The following is a 16,754-nucleotide window of genomic DNA, read 5'->3' as shown; positions in this document are numbered from 1 at the left end:
TCTGCAGGTGTGTTTCCAATTACACTGGCTTCTCTCCCCATCTATTATAAGAATGTAGGTATGGTTACATATACGGAAACGAAGAAAAACCTATAGCAAAACTACACGGCAATACTTTAAGGTCTGAAGTTGGACCGGTACGTATCAAAACATTTCAACATGTCACTGGTTCACTAAACTGACAAAGAGCCATTTACAATTAAAAAGAAAAAAAAAATCTTACAGACTTATTCTGACTGAAAGTTTCCTTTATTAACAGGCTTTTCAGTTTTGAACCTTACAAGAAGCTTCCTTGGGCAGTCGGCACATGGCATGTGTTTTCAGGGTCTTTATCTTACTGCAGACTTGCTTGGTCATATAATAACTTGCTTGGTTTTTCATCCCGTTAATATGACCTCTTTTTTTTCTGGCTCGTTTGAGTTCAAGTTCCTTAAGCCATCCATGAGTTCCTGGCAAAGTATTTGGTCTCCACTTTATACACCTGTTTTATTTTCCAAGGGCAATGAAATGTTCATTATATAGTAACACACAATAAATAACTCACTGTTAACTCTAAAGGTAAGAATGGGAAGGGTGCCTATTGCATAGCAATACAGAAAAATCAAGTGAGGCATGGGATAGGAACGGTATGTACAGCAACTCCACTTAATGGGATTTTCCTGTTTGTTTGTTTTTTCCTTTCACATAATTAACACTAACAAATTCTTCCAGTGTTTATTTTTTTCTTAAAAAAAAAAAGGTTTCGCTTCTTGTCTCTCTCACAGAGTAGGTGAAATGTAGAATAAAGCCTTCAATTTGTTTTGTTTTGTTTTGTTTCAGATGCCAGTTTTAACAAACAGAACACAGACTTCCAAAGTGTTTGAACTAGTACCGCTTTTTTCAAAAATTTTTAACACTGTTGAAGCAAGGCTCTCTTATGCTTTCTTGTTACAAACATTGTCATTGTTCTCGTCGTTGTCCTCCTCCTGATCCTCCACCATGGGATTATCGTCTTGCCACTTTTCCAAGAATCTTAGCTGCATTTGCAAGACTTTACGATCATATTAGAGAGTTGTTCAATCTTGGGTGTTTTGCCGATGTAGTAGAGAATGGTTAGCGGTTCTAAATCCTGGGACACGCAGCAAGGAGAAGCAGATGCTTCTGGATTTATGGTATTATATAGGCTGAGAACCTGAAAGGACATAGGAGAGGAAAGAGAACATAGGAAAAAAAAAGGGGGGGGGGAGGGCAATTACTTTAAAAAGAACCATTCCATAGAGCCATAGTGTTACCTTATCCGTCAGCACTCAGGAGACAATTTAAACGAGTTTTGGTTTACAATTTCCTTCTCTTAACCCCCAATTATGGCCAACTTGATATGTGTTCCTAGTAATCACTGAATTCATCATTTTCCTACAGAATCCTTTCCTCCTGCATCGTAAACAAATGATTTTGTAAAAGCTCAGATTGCACAAAATCGCTCATTCAACAAAGTTTACAGTTTCCCCAATAATTCTGGACTTTGATCACTGCCTTGCTGCACGCGCTTGCCAGGCCCTCGAAAAACTTGGTCCTCTTAGTATTTGCTCTGCTGTCTACACTTCCTTGTAACCGAGTGTCTATTTCCAATTCCCACCTAGGTTAGAGTTCCATTAAGCTCAGAGACTCTATGGACTTTGTTTTGACCTCATAGCCCAAATAAGGCAATATGAGACTGTTGTCCTCCGTGAAGAAGCAAATACACAGAGGAGTAGAAGAATCACTTCTACAACTCCCATCAGAGCTTTAATCTACCCTTAGGTATAGAAAAAAACACCTGTCTGCACGTGAAACCTCTCTGTGCTGTATCTTTGTGGGCCAATTTAATGTCACCTACATTTTCGCTTAAAAGAAAAAAGACACGAGTCTTTTCATTTCTTATTGTTTCATAAATACGATAAAACATTAAGCAGTTAAGAGTTAATTAAGAATGACACTAGGGCGCCTGGGTGGCTCAGTGGGTTAAGCGTCCGCCTTCGGCTCAGGTCATGACCCCAGCGTCCTGGGATCGAGTCCCTCATCGGCTCCCGGGGAGTCTGCTTCTCCCTCTGCCCCAGCCCCCTGCTCGTGCTCTCTCGCACACACACTCTCTCTCTCAAAAATAAATAAATAAAAATCTTTTAAAAAAAAAAGAATGACACTAAAAGCAAGCTCTCTTTTTAATTATTCACTTTCTTACATTTTGCTTAAGAGTAATAATAATTAACCACGAGAGTAATAATAATCAACCCTCCATTAGATTCCACGTGGTAAATGGTGGTGTCTAAGTTGGAGGGCTTTAGCCAGTCCCACAGTGGAATGAAGCGAAAGTTCTAGAGTCAGTCCCATACCCTTAACTCCGTTTTATATCCAAGGGGGATGGGACTTTTACCAATGGAATTATGTAGGTTCCCCGGTGATGATAAAGAGACATTTCCAAGGATGCCATTAATGTGTTAGTCAAACAGCAAGTGACCTTTTCCTCGAGATTCACTGCGATTTTTTCAGCCGAAGACAGAAGATCTGTTCAGTGCAGCAACACTGACTACTTTATTAAGCTACCTCTGACTTCTTGGGTAACTGTCCAAACCACATATTTGTGACCATGACAGTTATTCTTCCTCTCTCCTTGAAAAACAAGCATGGTCTCAGCCTTCACACACTCCCTCTGTGTATCAGGGAGGGGAATTATATTTCTACTTGGCACTGGGACCTTGCCCACATTGTAGCTACTGTTGCCACAGCCCAGTTGAAACAGCCTGGCCAGAGAGCTCAGACAAAGGGACAGGCATGAGCAAGTTTTCCTCACATGGCCAAGCACATGGTGAGCCGGGAGTGCCAAAATCTACAGGGGAGTTGGGAAAACAGCTGAAGGAAGGAGAATCCTATTTGTCAACTTAAAGCCCAGCATATGTAGGCATTTATAAATAAATAGACTTCATGTTCTACTAACACGTGATTTTTCATATGAATTAAAGAGGAATTTTATACTACAGATTGTCTAAAATAATTGATAACCCCCAAACTCTTGACTTGAGCCGAGTGCATTATGTGATCCTTTTGGCAGCAGGTCCATTTTCCTACCCTGCAGTGAAGGCAATTTTTCTAATGCCTCTTTAATAAGGAGACTTACAGAGGCATAACCTCAATGTGTAGCCACATTTCAGGAATTAGACTCAGTAAGACAGAGCAAACGGAGGCCTTGGTTATAAAACAAGGAAGCCTGCGTTCCAAGTTTTGGTTTGTCACCAACTGTTTGATCCTGGGCAAGTCACCTACACGATCTAGACCCCAATTCCTTTAAGTAAAGTTAAATGTTTGGACAAGATAATTTATGAAGTCCTTTCCATCTCTAAAATCCTACATTATGAGGTACCAGGAAAAAGCATTAGGACAAGCATCATTATTACATAGAAAAAGTCTTTGCTGATCTGGGCTACTAACCCATGGCCTCCCATCTAGGACTGGTCCTCTGAATTAGCCTTCTAACCTCACTGAAGTAATTTGACAAAATATTTAGATTCTTGTGTACTTTGGGTATATTAAAAAAGACGTGGAGATACTAATTTTCAAATCATTTTCTCTTATTTCATCTGTTTGCTCTTTATATCTACTCTTGAGCTTGGCATCGTTATTTTAAAGATCATTTTTAACATAAACATTCTTTCTACGGATAAAAATTTGAGGTATTGAGGTTTAGAGAAGTCAAATGACTTTTTAATTGCCATACACTAGTGAGTCACTATGCCAAAGCATCCACTGAGGTCCTCAAAGTTTTTTCCTCTATGACAGTCCTTGATGTAGATGATAATGGCTCCTTCTTTAGATGGGGACCTGGGTCCCTTCACATCCAAGCTGTACATGACCCCAAGGGATATTTTGATTCCAAAAGATTTTTTATAGCTACTAATCGCTTACAATATAAAATAAAGGAAAAAATGAACAAAACTGTCTTCTGGTTGCTTATCATTGAATTGGGAAGGTAAAACCTACTTTTCAAACTGAACAGTGTTACTTCTGATTTCACCTACCCCCTACATTCTTGACCTCCCCATTCAAAAGGATTTCTCCAGTACCCATTCATGTGTGATGATGAACAGGCACCCGGCTAATTAGAATTCACTGGACATGTTATTGGCAGGTACACGTTAGAGATCCCAAAATAGAAGAGATGGAGCCAAATACTTACCCTACTATGCTGAGTGTCTGAACTCCATAAATATGGGCACGCTCCAGCACAGAAGTTGGCATTGTACCCTTTAGGTTCATGTATCCATTTCCACCCAAGATCCCTCTTGAAATCAATGTAAAGTGGACGTAGGCAGCAATTATCCTGCACATTTCTGTTAGAAGAAAGAGTGGTGGAGCTTTTATAGCCGATTTCCCACCCCCACCCCCCACGCCTCGTTCCAAGTCAGAAAAATGACTCCTTCACTCAGGCAAACAGCATCTAATGAGCAAGTATCATGGGCCAGGTTTGAATGGTTTTATAGTAATCTCAAAGGACTTTCACGATGGAATGTCATGGTGACCTGCTGGACTACTTTCCCTTATGAATTCTAAACCCCAAGTCCCTTGGCTGTGACCTTGAAAGTCAAACCTTTCTCTTGAATGACTAGATAGAAGCAGAAAGGTGGCTGAAGAGACCAATCCCCCCTTTCCAACCAACACTGGGCAGTTTTGCCAGTCAGCCTTGATTGCCCTTTCAAATATAAAATGAATGGAGTACAACAGCTATTTTCAAAGAACCATCTAAGGCATTTTCCTTTGAGAATGAATCCATTATTTTATCTCCTGTCCCTAGACCCGGGAATGAGCCAGAGATCAAGACACATGGAACCTCGCTTCATGCAACCACTGACTCTGGCGAGCAAAAAAAAAAGCCCTTTTACTCATGAGCTCTTTGAGCACTTTATCAGTGAGAACCCCTTACTGCCCCATAGCTCTCAAAATAAAGAAAGAACTTTCCTCTTATGAGGCTTGATAAGAAACCACAGGAGAACACTCATACTCTCCCCTCCATGAACTCTTTCAGGAGTGGGAAATAAATTTGTGTTGCCTTCACTTCTCTCAGATTCTGTAGCTAATGACACAATAAATAGCATTCTTCTTCTATTTCTCTCATCTCTGTGGAAAAGGGCATGGCCATGGGCACTCTACTCTGTGTGTGGGGGGGCGGTGAGGGCTTCACACAGATGGTGAGTCTTTCCAATTAAGGATCCGCCATCATACGCTTCAAGTAACCTTATATTTGCTCTGGGGAGCAGGGAGCTCATTTTCTTCTTCAGCCCCAAAGGACTTCAGAGGGATTTGGGAAAAAAACGTCAGGGGACTAATTTTCTGACTTCACACTTGGTGCACTGCAAGGTGTTGAGGACTACCGCGCAGAAAAACTGGTTAAAGCCTCTGGGAAGAATGCTGTTAGGAGGTATGATGGCTCTCCTGTCCCATACCTGGCCTTAAGCAACAAGTGGAGTTTAGGTCAATTTGTAAGAAAAGGCAAAAGCAGTGTTAAGAGTTAACAGACGTAATTACTTTGTTTTATTTTTATTTCCTTTACCTAAAACAATAGGCTGCATCCAAAGCACGCTTCTTCCGCCGGTTGGACTGTTGTGACTCAAGTCTGTAGGAGGGCAACAACATTAGCAGGAGATGTGGGGTCTTCCCACTGTTTTTTTTCCTAGTGGACTTTATAGTTTTCTGATCACCACTGGTATATGTGGAGGTGCCATCAATACCTTGAAAAAATGCATTTGGGTAACAAACATTTAGCTTTACCTTCATCAAATATAACCAGCCATTCTTTTTTCCTTTGTATCTTGTCACAAACAGCCGTGATGACCTCACAATAGCATCATCAGCTGGCTACCGCCATTCCCCACGGAAATAGATATGGCACGAGGAGACAATCGCAGGTGACAATGGACACTTCTCACTGAGGCTCTTGGCAGGAGGCGGTTCAGTGTCCAAGGCAGGGCTTGTTGGTTATGAAGGTCACTACAGAAGAAGCCTTTGACCGTAGTCCAAGGGCAACCGAGGTAGTTTATTTTAGTCAACCCTCAGGTCAGGCTGTGTTCAGCCCCTCAGCGACTGAAGGCACAGCGAAAGAACGTGCCTTGTCCCCGCCAGTTCACTCTCTTCCTCAGATTCCTAAACTCAAAAGACTTTCCTCATGAACACAACCTGAGACTTACACGAAATTGCAGTGAATTAGGTTCAAGGGAAACAGAAGTTACCCTTACTTAATGCTATTTGGGGAAGCTGTGAAGAAAGGGCTTTTTCATTTATTTTATGGCATCCTCAACACTTTCCTGATTCCATCTGAGATTTAGAAACTCGAGCTCCCCAAAGCATGCTCAAGAGACTGCCAGTTTAAGCACTTAATCTCCACACTCTAGAGAATCATGGCTAGGTTAGAGACTGAAATAAATCTCTAGACCTCCGGGAGTATTTTTCCATGAGCAAGGGCCACCGTAGCCTTGGTCCCGGGTGGTGGTAGCTGGGGAGGGGAAATCAGCTCCCCGGCGTGCTGGTGTGGAGCCGCTGTGGGCACGAGCACATGGCACACATCCCTCTTTACCTCTCATCGGTCGAACTGGTGAGCTAATAAGGGCAGCAACTCCAACCCTTGGCATCTCCTCATTCTCCTTGACCTTTGGCCAATCACTAAGAGGTGAGCAGGAACAGGGAACAACTAAAGCCTCGTTATGTCTTTATAAATTATTCCAAAAGTCTGATCAGGCAGCCACTGGCAATACTGGGCACCAGCTAGAAACGGTGGAGTGTTCTGATACATGGAAGGTGAGGTAAGGAGGCTACGGTATGAGGGGCTTCCCAAGTGAAATATGGTTGTAGGCCTCCTGACATTGCGCCTGGGGCATTATCAATGGGTGTCCTTGAATGTATGCTATCTTCTGCTATAATATCAGCATAGCTGGAATGCTGGCTTGCTTGAATGAAGAATAAAGGGCTTACCTGACTAATAGTTTGGAAAGTTGATGAATCAGTCAGTTAGTACTGCCAAGTCATCACTGGGCAAGGAGCAGCATAAACAGGGAACCAACTGCTTGGTCCCAATCCCTTCTGCCCTCATATATCTTTCTCCAACCTTATCTTTACCCAAACAATTACAACTCCCAAGCCTCACCCAACAATCCCATTCTCACATGCAAACAGACTTCATCCCCCATGAGATTATGAATATAGACCCCTCCCTCCCCCACCTCGTATGACCAAGTTTCAGTTACCTGCAAATCTTGCTTCTAGCTCTTCACTTTTATTGGGAATGATGTAATTATTAGATGGTACAAAGGTGCAGCAGGGACAGTGTAAACTTATTTTAAATCCCAGGTTTCTGTCTGGAAAACATTAAGTCAAGGAGGTCATTTGGATGTGTGACAATACCCTTAAATCTGCAATCAACTTACAGTAACGTGGGGTCACTGAGCATCTAGGGAGGAGGACAGAGGGCGGCTGTAACCTTTATGGTGGAGCCATTCATGGACGGCGTCAGTCACGTCAAAGGAAAGCCATTCGCCTTCTGCTCTTGTCTTGACGACTTTGCTGTCAATGTAGCGCTGGGTCGGAGACGTTAAATCTTTGGATTTGAGAATCTGGAGAAGGAGAGAGAGAGGGAACAAGCTCAGCTGGCATAAGGTCAGCATGACTAACCCAAAACCATTAACAGTATTCCAATTCATTATCTAAACTTAGCTCCACTCTGGTACACCCACGTATTGTCATCCCACAGCACGTGCGCATAAAAGCATAACACCAGGCCATGTGCCATGAAAAACAGAGCTACTAAGTCAGCTGTGTGTTATGATAAAGGTGACAGGAACCATAAAGCCAAGTGTCTAAGAGAAAGTGACAGTAATTATTTTACTTTGCTGACATAAGCTTTGTAAGATTTCAGCCATAAATTCTATGCTATTAAGTTAATGGTTCTGTTGTTCTGCTTTTTAATTTGGGGAGCTGGGTGGTAGGGAGGGACAGGAGGAGTGGGCCAGTCCAGAGGACCCATGCTCACCCTCTAAAGGTCCTGACTTATAAATCTCCTTCTAATAAAGAGAAAAATGTCCCAACCCTGCTTCCTAAATCCACCCACATTACAATATGTGGCACGCTTCAGCTTTTGAGGTAAGTGTCTAGCTGGGGTTTTTACTCTCCATGTGACTTGTTATGATTGATAAAGATATTCCATATCCCGCAGACAAAGAGTGAATTGGGGCAGGAGCAGTCTGGCACAGTGTGAGTGAGACTCTGAAAGCCAATCAGCCTGAACACTGAGACTTTAGAAGGATTCATTTAGTTCAAATATGTGAAGAGCAACTGTAGTAGGTTCTTGGGTTTCTATAGGAAGTGAACACTTCAGGTGGTTTTTAAAAATTCTGTCTGTCTTTAAATGAGAGTGTTTTATGAGCCAGTCAAACCAAGATCTCAAGTCTCCTAGAGCTCTATTACAATCCCTACCCAAACCTGTGTCTTGCCTTCCCTCAGTACTCAGGGGCTTATACTGCCCTTCCCGACATTGAGTCTAACTATTCTGGGCTCGTTTCATACATGTGGGCTGGTCTTTCCAACAAGTTCCTACGCTTCCTCAGGGCAGTGATCACGTCTTCAATTTGACGCCATTCCCAGGCACAGCACTCAATTTAATCAGTGTCTGTTAATGCCTGAATATCTAGAAGCCTTACTTATTCTTCTTTCAACCCTGCAAAACAAAAATGCGTAATCTTCCTGCTGATTTTAAAAGGACCTTTCTTCCATGTGCATACATGACTCGTTCAGATAATTTAGCAACAAATGCTTCCTAAAATATTTGGCATTAGGGTAGACGTTTTTTCTGGATGAAGTAAGTTTAGGAAAGGAAAGAGATTCTCACAATGGAACTTTGGGGGGCCCTCAATGAATTTTAGACAAAACCTACTCTCCTGGTCTTGCCCCTGAGGGTCAACACACCCCACTAAGTGAAGACAAGCTAGAGGCAATCATGATTCTACCACAGGGGAGAGATGTTCTTGGTGAATTAAAGGAAGCAAGTAAACATGGCTTGAGGGCTGGGCGCACTGGGCTCTGGGCTTGGCACACATTATTTCATTTCATTTCATCCTCAAAACATTCCTGTAAAGTAGAGTCTCGGGGAGGTTCAGTAACTCACTCAGTGCCTCGTGGTGAACACATAGGGAGAGAGGATTCAAAGCAAACCCCTAATTTCCCCACTTCAGTGCTGGATTTTGAAGACCAAAGAGTTATGGGGGTCAAATTTGAATCACAGTTCATCCTTACCCCCTTCCAGGTAACCAAAAACCACTCAGTGATAGAAGTAAAGATTTTTAAATAAGAATAAAATAAATGTTGATACAAGATGGAAATATAACTTGTGGAATGTATACACAGTTAATGCTAACATAAACCTGTAACTTTAAAGGTACAGCTTCACAGCAGCCAATCCTTGGGAAATAAAACCTTGCCTTGAAAACACTCCCAGTTGGACAAATAAGACACCCCGTATCCAATTCATAATAAATGGTATAATTAACCTAACCTAGGATAAAAATTATAAAATAATGGTTGAGAAGTTTTCGGACAGTTCCATCTGCCTCGCTGCTTAAAAATTGGTAGCAAATCCAGAATGCATTTTTCTGATTTTAAATTTTTTCCCTAGTGTACCTCCTATATTGATGCATTATTTCATAATGCTTTTATATTTGCTTTGCTCCTAATCAGCACAGTGTCTGTCTTATTCATCTTCTTATCCCTAACACTTAGACACAATGTCTAGAACAAAACATTGTTTTCATTGTTGTATTAATTACATATTATATATATATATATGTATATATATCAAATGTCTATGATATCTATCTCTGATATAAGTATCACTGAAGACACAGAATTTTTTTTAACGACTGTATTGACCAAATGGGCAGAAAAGCACATACCAGCAAATCCATGGCAATTTTTCACCTCAGAGAGAAGGGGTAAATTTAGATGATCCTGCTTTAAAAGCAGACCAAAAGGGAGCAAAAAGATTCTGAAACTTTTTAATTTCTTAAATCTCATCTTCTAATGAGTGCTTCCTCAGCCACAAAACACCAGTAGATTCTAACAGTGGACAACTTCATATTCTCACCTGACTGATAGGTCCTCTATGTCTTTTTGCTATTTCAAGAACAAGCCCATTTAAACCACCCAAGAACGACAGCTAGTTAGTTGCACAATTCTGAAATAGAGAGGTGGCTTTGGTCTTGTGGGTTTGCTGTCTCAAACTTTATGGCCAAGGAGTTCTTAAACTCACTTGTTGCAATTGAACTCCATTCTTTCTTACCAAGTCCTCAGTGGAAACAGGAAACAGCTGCTTTCCATCACTCATAGACTATCCCTCATATTCTTGGAGACTATTATTAAGTCCCCCTCAGCATGCCCGCTCTCTCTCTCTAAGCTAAATAAACCCTGTTCCTTTAGCCCATATTTAGAGGGGCAATTTCCCAAACCTTTAATCACTTGAGTCACTAACTAGGATGAATGATGCTCTATAAAAGTACTCCTCCTACAGCTTGGTGGTGTTGTCTCATAACTGCCTAGAAAACCTTCTAATCACATCTCAAAGCCTGAAATCTTAACTTGAAAGGTATCTTCTTTCTAAGAATAGGCACAACCTCCCTATTCCCTGTTTATCTTCCATTTATCATCCACACAAAATTAAACTGGAAGGGAAGAAAATCAACCCACTGCTGTTATCGATTAAGACTTCCTCAAATTCAAGAGTTTATACAGTCAGTCAACTTCCCACTCCATTTTAGCCTTTGCTGTCATCTTTCTCCAGTCTCCCAACAAGTGTATTGAACATGAACAGTCATGGATATGCAGCTGTTTTTTTCCAGAATCAGAGTCGCTTCTAAATTCCTCTACACATCGTATCATGACAAAGATAGTTTAGTTGAATACTAGAAGCTCTCTTAACTGGCTTCCAGATTAACCGGTATTCTCCATTTGTTCTGTAATATATATTGGTTTATGCTGGGGTTCATTGCTGGAAAACTACTCTCTAGTATGTTTTGAGAACTTCTGGTCTTATCCGTTGAGTTGTATGCTTAGCAAATATCAACTGTATATGTTTCTAAACCTGTGTATGCTAGTTGGACTTGATATTGTAATTATCCAGGGGAATCAAATGGTCTAGAAATAATGAAATGCAGGCCCAATATTTAAGAGAGCTGTTGCTTTTGTGAAAACCAAGTTGAATGTTTTGTAAAGTCTTCAGTACAGGCAAGTTGCTTTAAAAACACTTAAAAAAAAAAAAAACAGTTTGGTGGTTCCTCAAAAAGGTAAACATAGAATTACCATTTGATTCAGTGATTCCACTCCTAGGTATATAACCAAAAGAACTGAAAGCAGGGACTCAAACAGATACTTGCACCCCAATGTTCATAGCAACATTACTCACAATAGCTGAAAAGTGAAAACAACCCAAGTGTTCATCAATAGATATACAAACAATATAAATAAAATGTACTGTATACACATAACAGATTATTATTTAGCCATAAAAATGAACGAAATTCTGACACATTACAATATGGATGAATCTTGAAAACATCATGCTAAATGAACTAAGCCAGACACCAGAGGACAAATAATATATGATTTCATTTCCATGAGGCACCTAGAATAGGCAAATTCATAGAGAGAGAAAACAGAATAGAAGTCACTAGGGGTGGTGGGTAAGGAAAATGGGGAGTTACTATTTAATGGGTGCAGAGTTTCTGTTTGGGATGATGGGAAATTTCTGGAAATAGTGAGTAGTAGTGGTTGTATGACATTGTAAATGTACTTAATGCCACTGAATTATATACTTAAAAAGTGGTTAAAAGGTTAAATTTATGTATATTTTACCACAACAAACTCTTTTTCTAATTTCAGATGTCACAGAGACAGCTATAGAAGAAATAACAAAAGGAATAATATGATAAAAACCTAGAAGGAGGGGCGCCTGGGTGGCTCAGTCGTTATGCGTCTGCCTTTGGCTCAGGTGATGATCCCAGGGTCCTGGGATCGAGCCCCACATCGGGCTCCCTGCTCAGCGGGAAGCCTGCTTCTCCCTCTCCCACTCCCCCTGCTTGTGTTCCCTCTCTCACTGTGTCTCTGTCAAATAAATAAATAAAATCTTTAAAAAAAAAAAAAAAACCTAGAAAGATCCTGGGGTGCCTCGGTGGCTCAGTTGGTTTAAGCGTGCAACTCTTGATTTTGGCTCAGGTCGTGATCTCAGGGTCATGAGATCGAGCTCCACATCAGGTTCCATGCTCAGCGTGGAGTCCGCTTGGGGTTCTCTCTCTTCCTCTCCCTCTGCTCCTCCCCCTGCTCACTCTCTAAATTAAATAAATAAATAAATAAATAAATAAATAAATAAATAAATAACTTAAAAAACAAACAAACAGCCCTAGAAGGATCCTCCACTCGGGTTGCTCAACAATTGTCCTGAAATTTCTTTCTTCTTCAAAGAAATGAAAAACTAGAAATTGTAGATGATGCATAATGGATGTGGTTCATGCAAAAAATACAACATGGATTGGCAGTAGTCAGAGCCATAGAAAAGTCCTTGGCCTTTTATAAAACACTCAGCATGTAAAGTGTGTGTGCGTGTGTGTGTGTGTGTGTGTGTGTGTGTGTGTGTCTTTGCATCTGCATACACATATACATATATATGTTTTAAGTTAAAATATTTATTTCCCTCTCTCACTCACTCACTCTCTCCTGTTTCTATAATCCCCTGCTTTGACCTTTTTCTTTAACAGATGAACAACTGTTTCTGATTGAATTAGAAAGGAGAGCTTCTAATATATTGAAAATGAATTTAGCTGCCCCTCACTTAGCTACCACCCACAGTGGTATGAATGTTACCTTCATTACATTATTGATATACACACATTATCTATAATATGTGCAAAATACCCACATACCACCTTTGGCAAGGCTCTAAACTCTTCACTGAATTACAAAACTCCCTACACAGAAGGATCCATTCATCTCTCTGCCACTGGAAAGCAGCCAATCAGGAGTGGATTGAGGCAAAAGTCACTGATGTTACCCAATAGTTCAGGGCAAAAAAAAAAAAAAAGAAAGAAAGAAAGAAATAGAAGACTAGATGCAAAATTACAGCCAGAGGAAATCTTAGTCTTAGAGGAATAACGTTGTAAATCAACTCAGGTTTGGCTTAGACCCCAAGGGCGATACGTACTCCTTTCCCATGAGATACTGCAAAGAGGTATAAGAAAGCATTAAGAATTCCATTTTACTTTGCATATTCAGACATCAATGGACCTAAAGGAGCGCCAGGGAGCCAGTTCAACCCAGACTTCTAATGCGAAGGTAAATCTAACAATAGGGCTGAAGGTAAAAACCCAACACCGGGTTAACTAGTTGTTGTTGTTGTTTTTAAATGCATTTAATGTTTTTAATGTACTTAACATTTAAATGCATTTAAATGTTTGTGGTTACTGGCACAGAGTGATTAGCAAATGCTGAATTAAGCACCTACTCTGCGGGCCTTGAGCACTTTGTCTCAGATGTGCTTTAACTTCCCTATCATGAAATATCAGTGTCAGAAAGGGACCAGAAGGCCATCGGCTTCAACCCCTACAATTCATTCATTGACATCTCCGTCTCTGTCTGAAGACTTCTCGTGACAGCGGACTCAGGACTTCTTGAGAAAGGCCCTCTCACTTCTGAATAATTTGTAATGTTGTAATCCTTCCTTCTCTTGGATATAAAATCTCCACCAACTAGTCCTACTTAATAATAATATCATTGCTTCATATCCGTACTATCATTTCCAGTTTTTCAAATATTTGTACATGTTCATGTTTTTTTTGGTCTTCACAAAAACCCTGTGGGGTGGACATCATGGCCCTTATCATCTACAGTCTGCAGCCAAAGGGAAAGAAGCCTGAAATACTTACTTGCGTGACCACAGCCCTGTAGGAAAAGTCTGGACTAACACCCTGCCCTCTTCATTCCAGAGGACAGGGCTTCCTCATATTGTGTTTTGTTCTCTGGAACAAGATACAAATTCTCTTTCTTTTCTATGTCAGGCCCCAATCATAGGAGGCGCCTTCTCTCAACTGTTTCCTTCAGAACAAGGTTTGAGGAGCTTCACCATCCTTGTCAAGCCCCCTTCGATACTCCTCTTGTAATTACTTCCTCAACACACTCAGATGCAGTCTAGCAGGATGTGGAGAATATTACAGAATGTGCCACATGTGGAAAAGAGGGGCTGTTGCTTCCCTTGTTCTGGTCACTATTTTTAATGCAAACTATTTACTTTTGGCAGTAACCACATCACACCATTGAGTCATAGTAAACTTTTTATAAAATAAAACCTTTGTCCTGACACAAACCGTTAAGTCAGATTTTCCATCCCAAATCCTTTCTGGAATGACATGGAATAAAGAGAAAGTAATGAAGGGAGGCAAGAAGGGAAGGGAAGGTGGTTTATCTAGCTGCGTGGTTCTCTAACTTCAGCCTGCATTAGAAACATCTGGAGGGCTTATTAAATAAAACACAGATTGCTGAGCCCTAAACCCCCAGACTTTCTGATCTAATAGGGATGAGACTGGGGCCCAAGAATTTGCACTTCTGACATATTCCTAGGTGTTGCACAAACTGCTGGTCGACTCTGAGAACCACCCCTCTAGTCTATATTTATGTAATTCGTTCTTGAACCTAAATGCAAATTACACATGATCTTTGTTAATTTTGAACTTCTTATTTGACCCTGACCTTCGTTTTTAGCCTTTTGGGAGCCCTCTGAATCCTGTTTGCTACTCAAAACATATGCTATTCTTCTTAGCCACATAGTACCAGCAACCGTGTGCTTCGTCAGGGTGACGGTAACAACGTTAAATCACCTAGGGCCAAAACCATAACCTCTAGCTGGATCCTTGGGTCCTTCTTTCCTGGTTGGCCCTGTTTCTTTAATCAACACTCCATGGTTATGTTATATACAGCAGAAAAAATATAGAACTTCACTAGTATGAGGTGTGAGGCCCAGTTTAGTCCAGGAGTCTTGCCCATTTTCGTCAACTGACAATCCAATCCTGTGGTCCCTTAGGTTTCTTTGAAGAACCCCATAGGGCTTGCCAAGTGCCTTTGGAAATCGTTAATGTAGTAAAAATTCTCATAGGCTTTGAAGTCAGGCAAACAACAAAAACTAGCACTTACTGGATCTGTGATTTTCTTATTTATGAAATGGGTTAATAAAACCCACCTTCCATGGTTGTTAAGAGAATTAAGTAACACACGAGTAGGGAAAGCATCTGTCACATTGCTGGTATTCAATAGACGTGAATTATTATTATAATTATGTTCCTTATCTAGTCAAAATCTTCCAGATTCACTAGACAGCTTCTACTGTCTAGTGAATAAACTCCAGATCCATAGTTTAGTATTTAAGACACAACTTGCCACCAATCTATCATCTTAGACTCGCCTCTCATCCCTAGAAAACCGATCTAAACACTATCCCTAAAACATATTCTGTGTCCCAACTCTGTGTTTAGACTAGTATCCCTATCAGAATGTCTTCCCCACTCTCCCAGTTTTCACTTAAAAACAAAAACAAACTTAACAATAGCAAAAACCTTTCTATTCTTTAGCCCCGCTCTTCAATGAAATGGTTACTTTCACTCTGAAATCCCTTTTCTTGTCCCAGCCCCCCAGCAATTACTGTGTGTGCCAAGCATTCAGCCCCTTGCACACAGTGGCCTCACGGGTAATCCTGCCTGTGCATAAATGTCCATGTCTTCCAAGGGAATAGCCAGCTCCTAAAAGAGAGAGGGAAACACGTACTTATTTACATCTCCATAATCCCTGTACTCTAGTTTGCAGACACTGGAGGCTTCATTGATTTAATTTTAGAGATTTGACTCTCTGGGTTGAAATCTTGCTACTATCAACATTTCCTCTCACACAAACAAACAGAGCACACTCCTGAAGGTGTTTCTTGGCTTCTCTGCAGGAGGAACAGGTGATTCTCCAAAATATCACTTGCAAAACCAATGTATAAGTTCTGAAATATTTTATATGATCAGTTCATTGGTTTAGTTATTCATTCATTTGTTGAATAATTGCTGGGCATCTTATACATGCCCGAGTCCTCATTTATTCAGCTGTTCCAATTTACTTTATAGCTCACTTCCTCCAGTTTAGTTCAACAGCTCTTAAGCACCTGCTGTGAGCAAGGCTTTGCCCTTTTGTCCAGGACAATAAGATGGTCCCTGTTCTTAAAAGAGCACACGCTCTAGGAAGGGAGCGAGGTCTCCCAACAATTGAAAGCCATGCATTCACAGGCCACAATGAGGTCACTGATGCAGGGCATGACTAGGAGCAAGGAGATAACTATCAACAAAGTAAAAAGGTAACTACTAACGTCTGAAAGGTTGGCAAGAATACTGGGCACTGTGAGAACACAGTCCAGATCACAGAGATGTACTGGGTCATTACAAAAGAGAACAAATAAATGGAATCTTCCTTTCTCTGCAGGGCTCCTCCATCCGTCCTAAGCACCGGAAGCTTGAACTTAGGGAGAGTTTGCTCCGGTAAGTGTGTTAGACTCCCAGGGGCTGCCTGAACAGAGCACCACAAACTGGGTGGCTTAAAAGAGCAGAATGTACTCTCTGGGGTACATGGTTCTGGGGGCAAGAAGTCAGAAATCAAGGTGTTGGCTGGGCCATGTTCCTGGGAAGCCTCCCAAGGGG

The 16,754-nt window shown here is 41.0% G+C and overlaps 1 protein-coding gene across 3 annotated transcripts in view; it reads right to left on the bottom strand.

Annotated features, from left to right (window-relative positions):
* Nucleotides 1-227: 227 nt before the first annotated feature.
* TGFB2 (transforming growth factor beta 2) overlaps nt 228-16,754 on the bottom strand; it is a 79,276-nt gene continuing 62,749 nt past the window's right edge. For 2 of the 3 annotated variants that reach the window (XM_036096178.2, XM_036096179.2), the window contains 5 exons: nt 7,478-7,610; nt 7,245-7,355; nt 5,558-5,735; nt 4,187-4,340; nt 228-1,171 (listed from right to left, as the gene is read on the bottom strand). In XM_036096178.2, coding sequence (XP_035952071.1) covers nt 1,013-1,171; nt 4,187-4,340; nt 5,558-5,735; nt 7,245-7,355; nt 7,478-7,610 — 735 coding nt within the window. In that variant the 3' untranslated portion in view covers nt 228-1,012. The remainder of the gene's footprint in view (nt 1,172-4,186; nt 4,341-5,557; nt 5,736-7,244; nt 7,356-7,477; nt 7,611-16,754) is intronic. The other variant, XM_036096180.2, reaches the window with a different exon arrangement.

The sequence above is a fragment of the Halichoerus grypus genome, chromosome 7 (genome assembly GCF_964656455.1).
Source record: "Halichoerus grypus chromosome 7, mHalGry1.hap1.1, whole genome shotgun sequence".
NCBI lineage: Eukaryota > Metazoa > Chordata > Mammalia > Carnivora > Phocidae > Halichoerus > Halichoerus grypus.
This window is presented reverse-complemented; position numbering and strand designations above follow the sequence as displayed.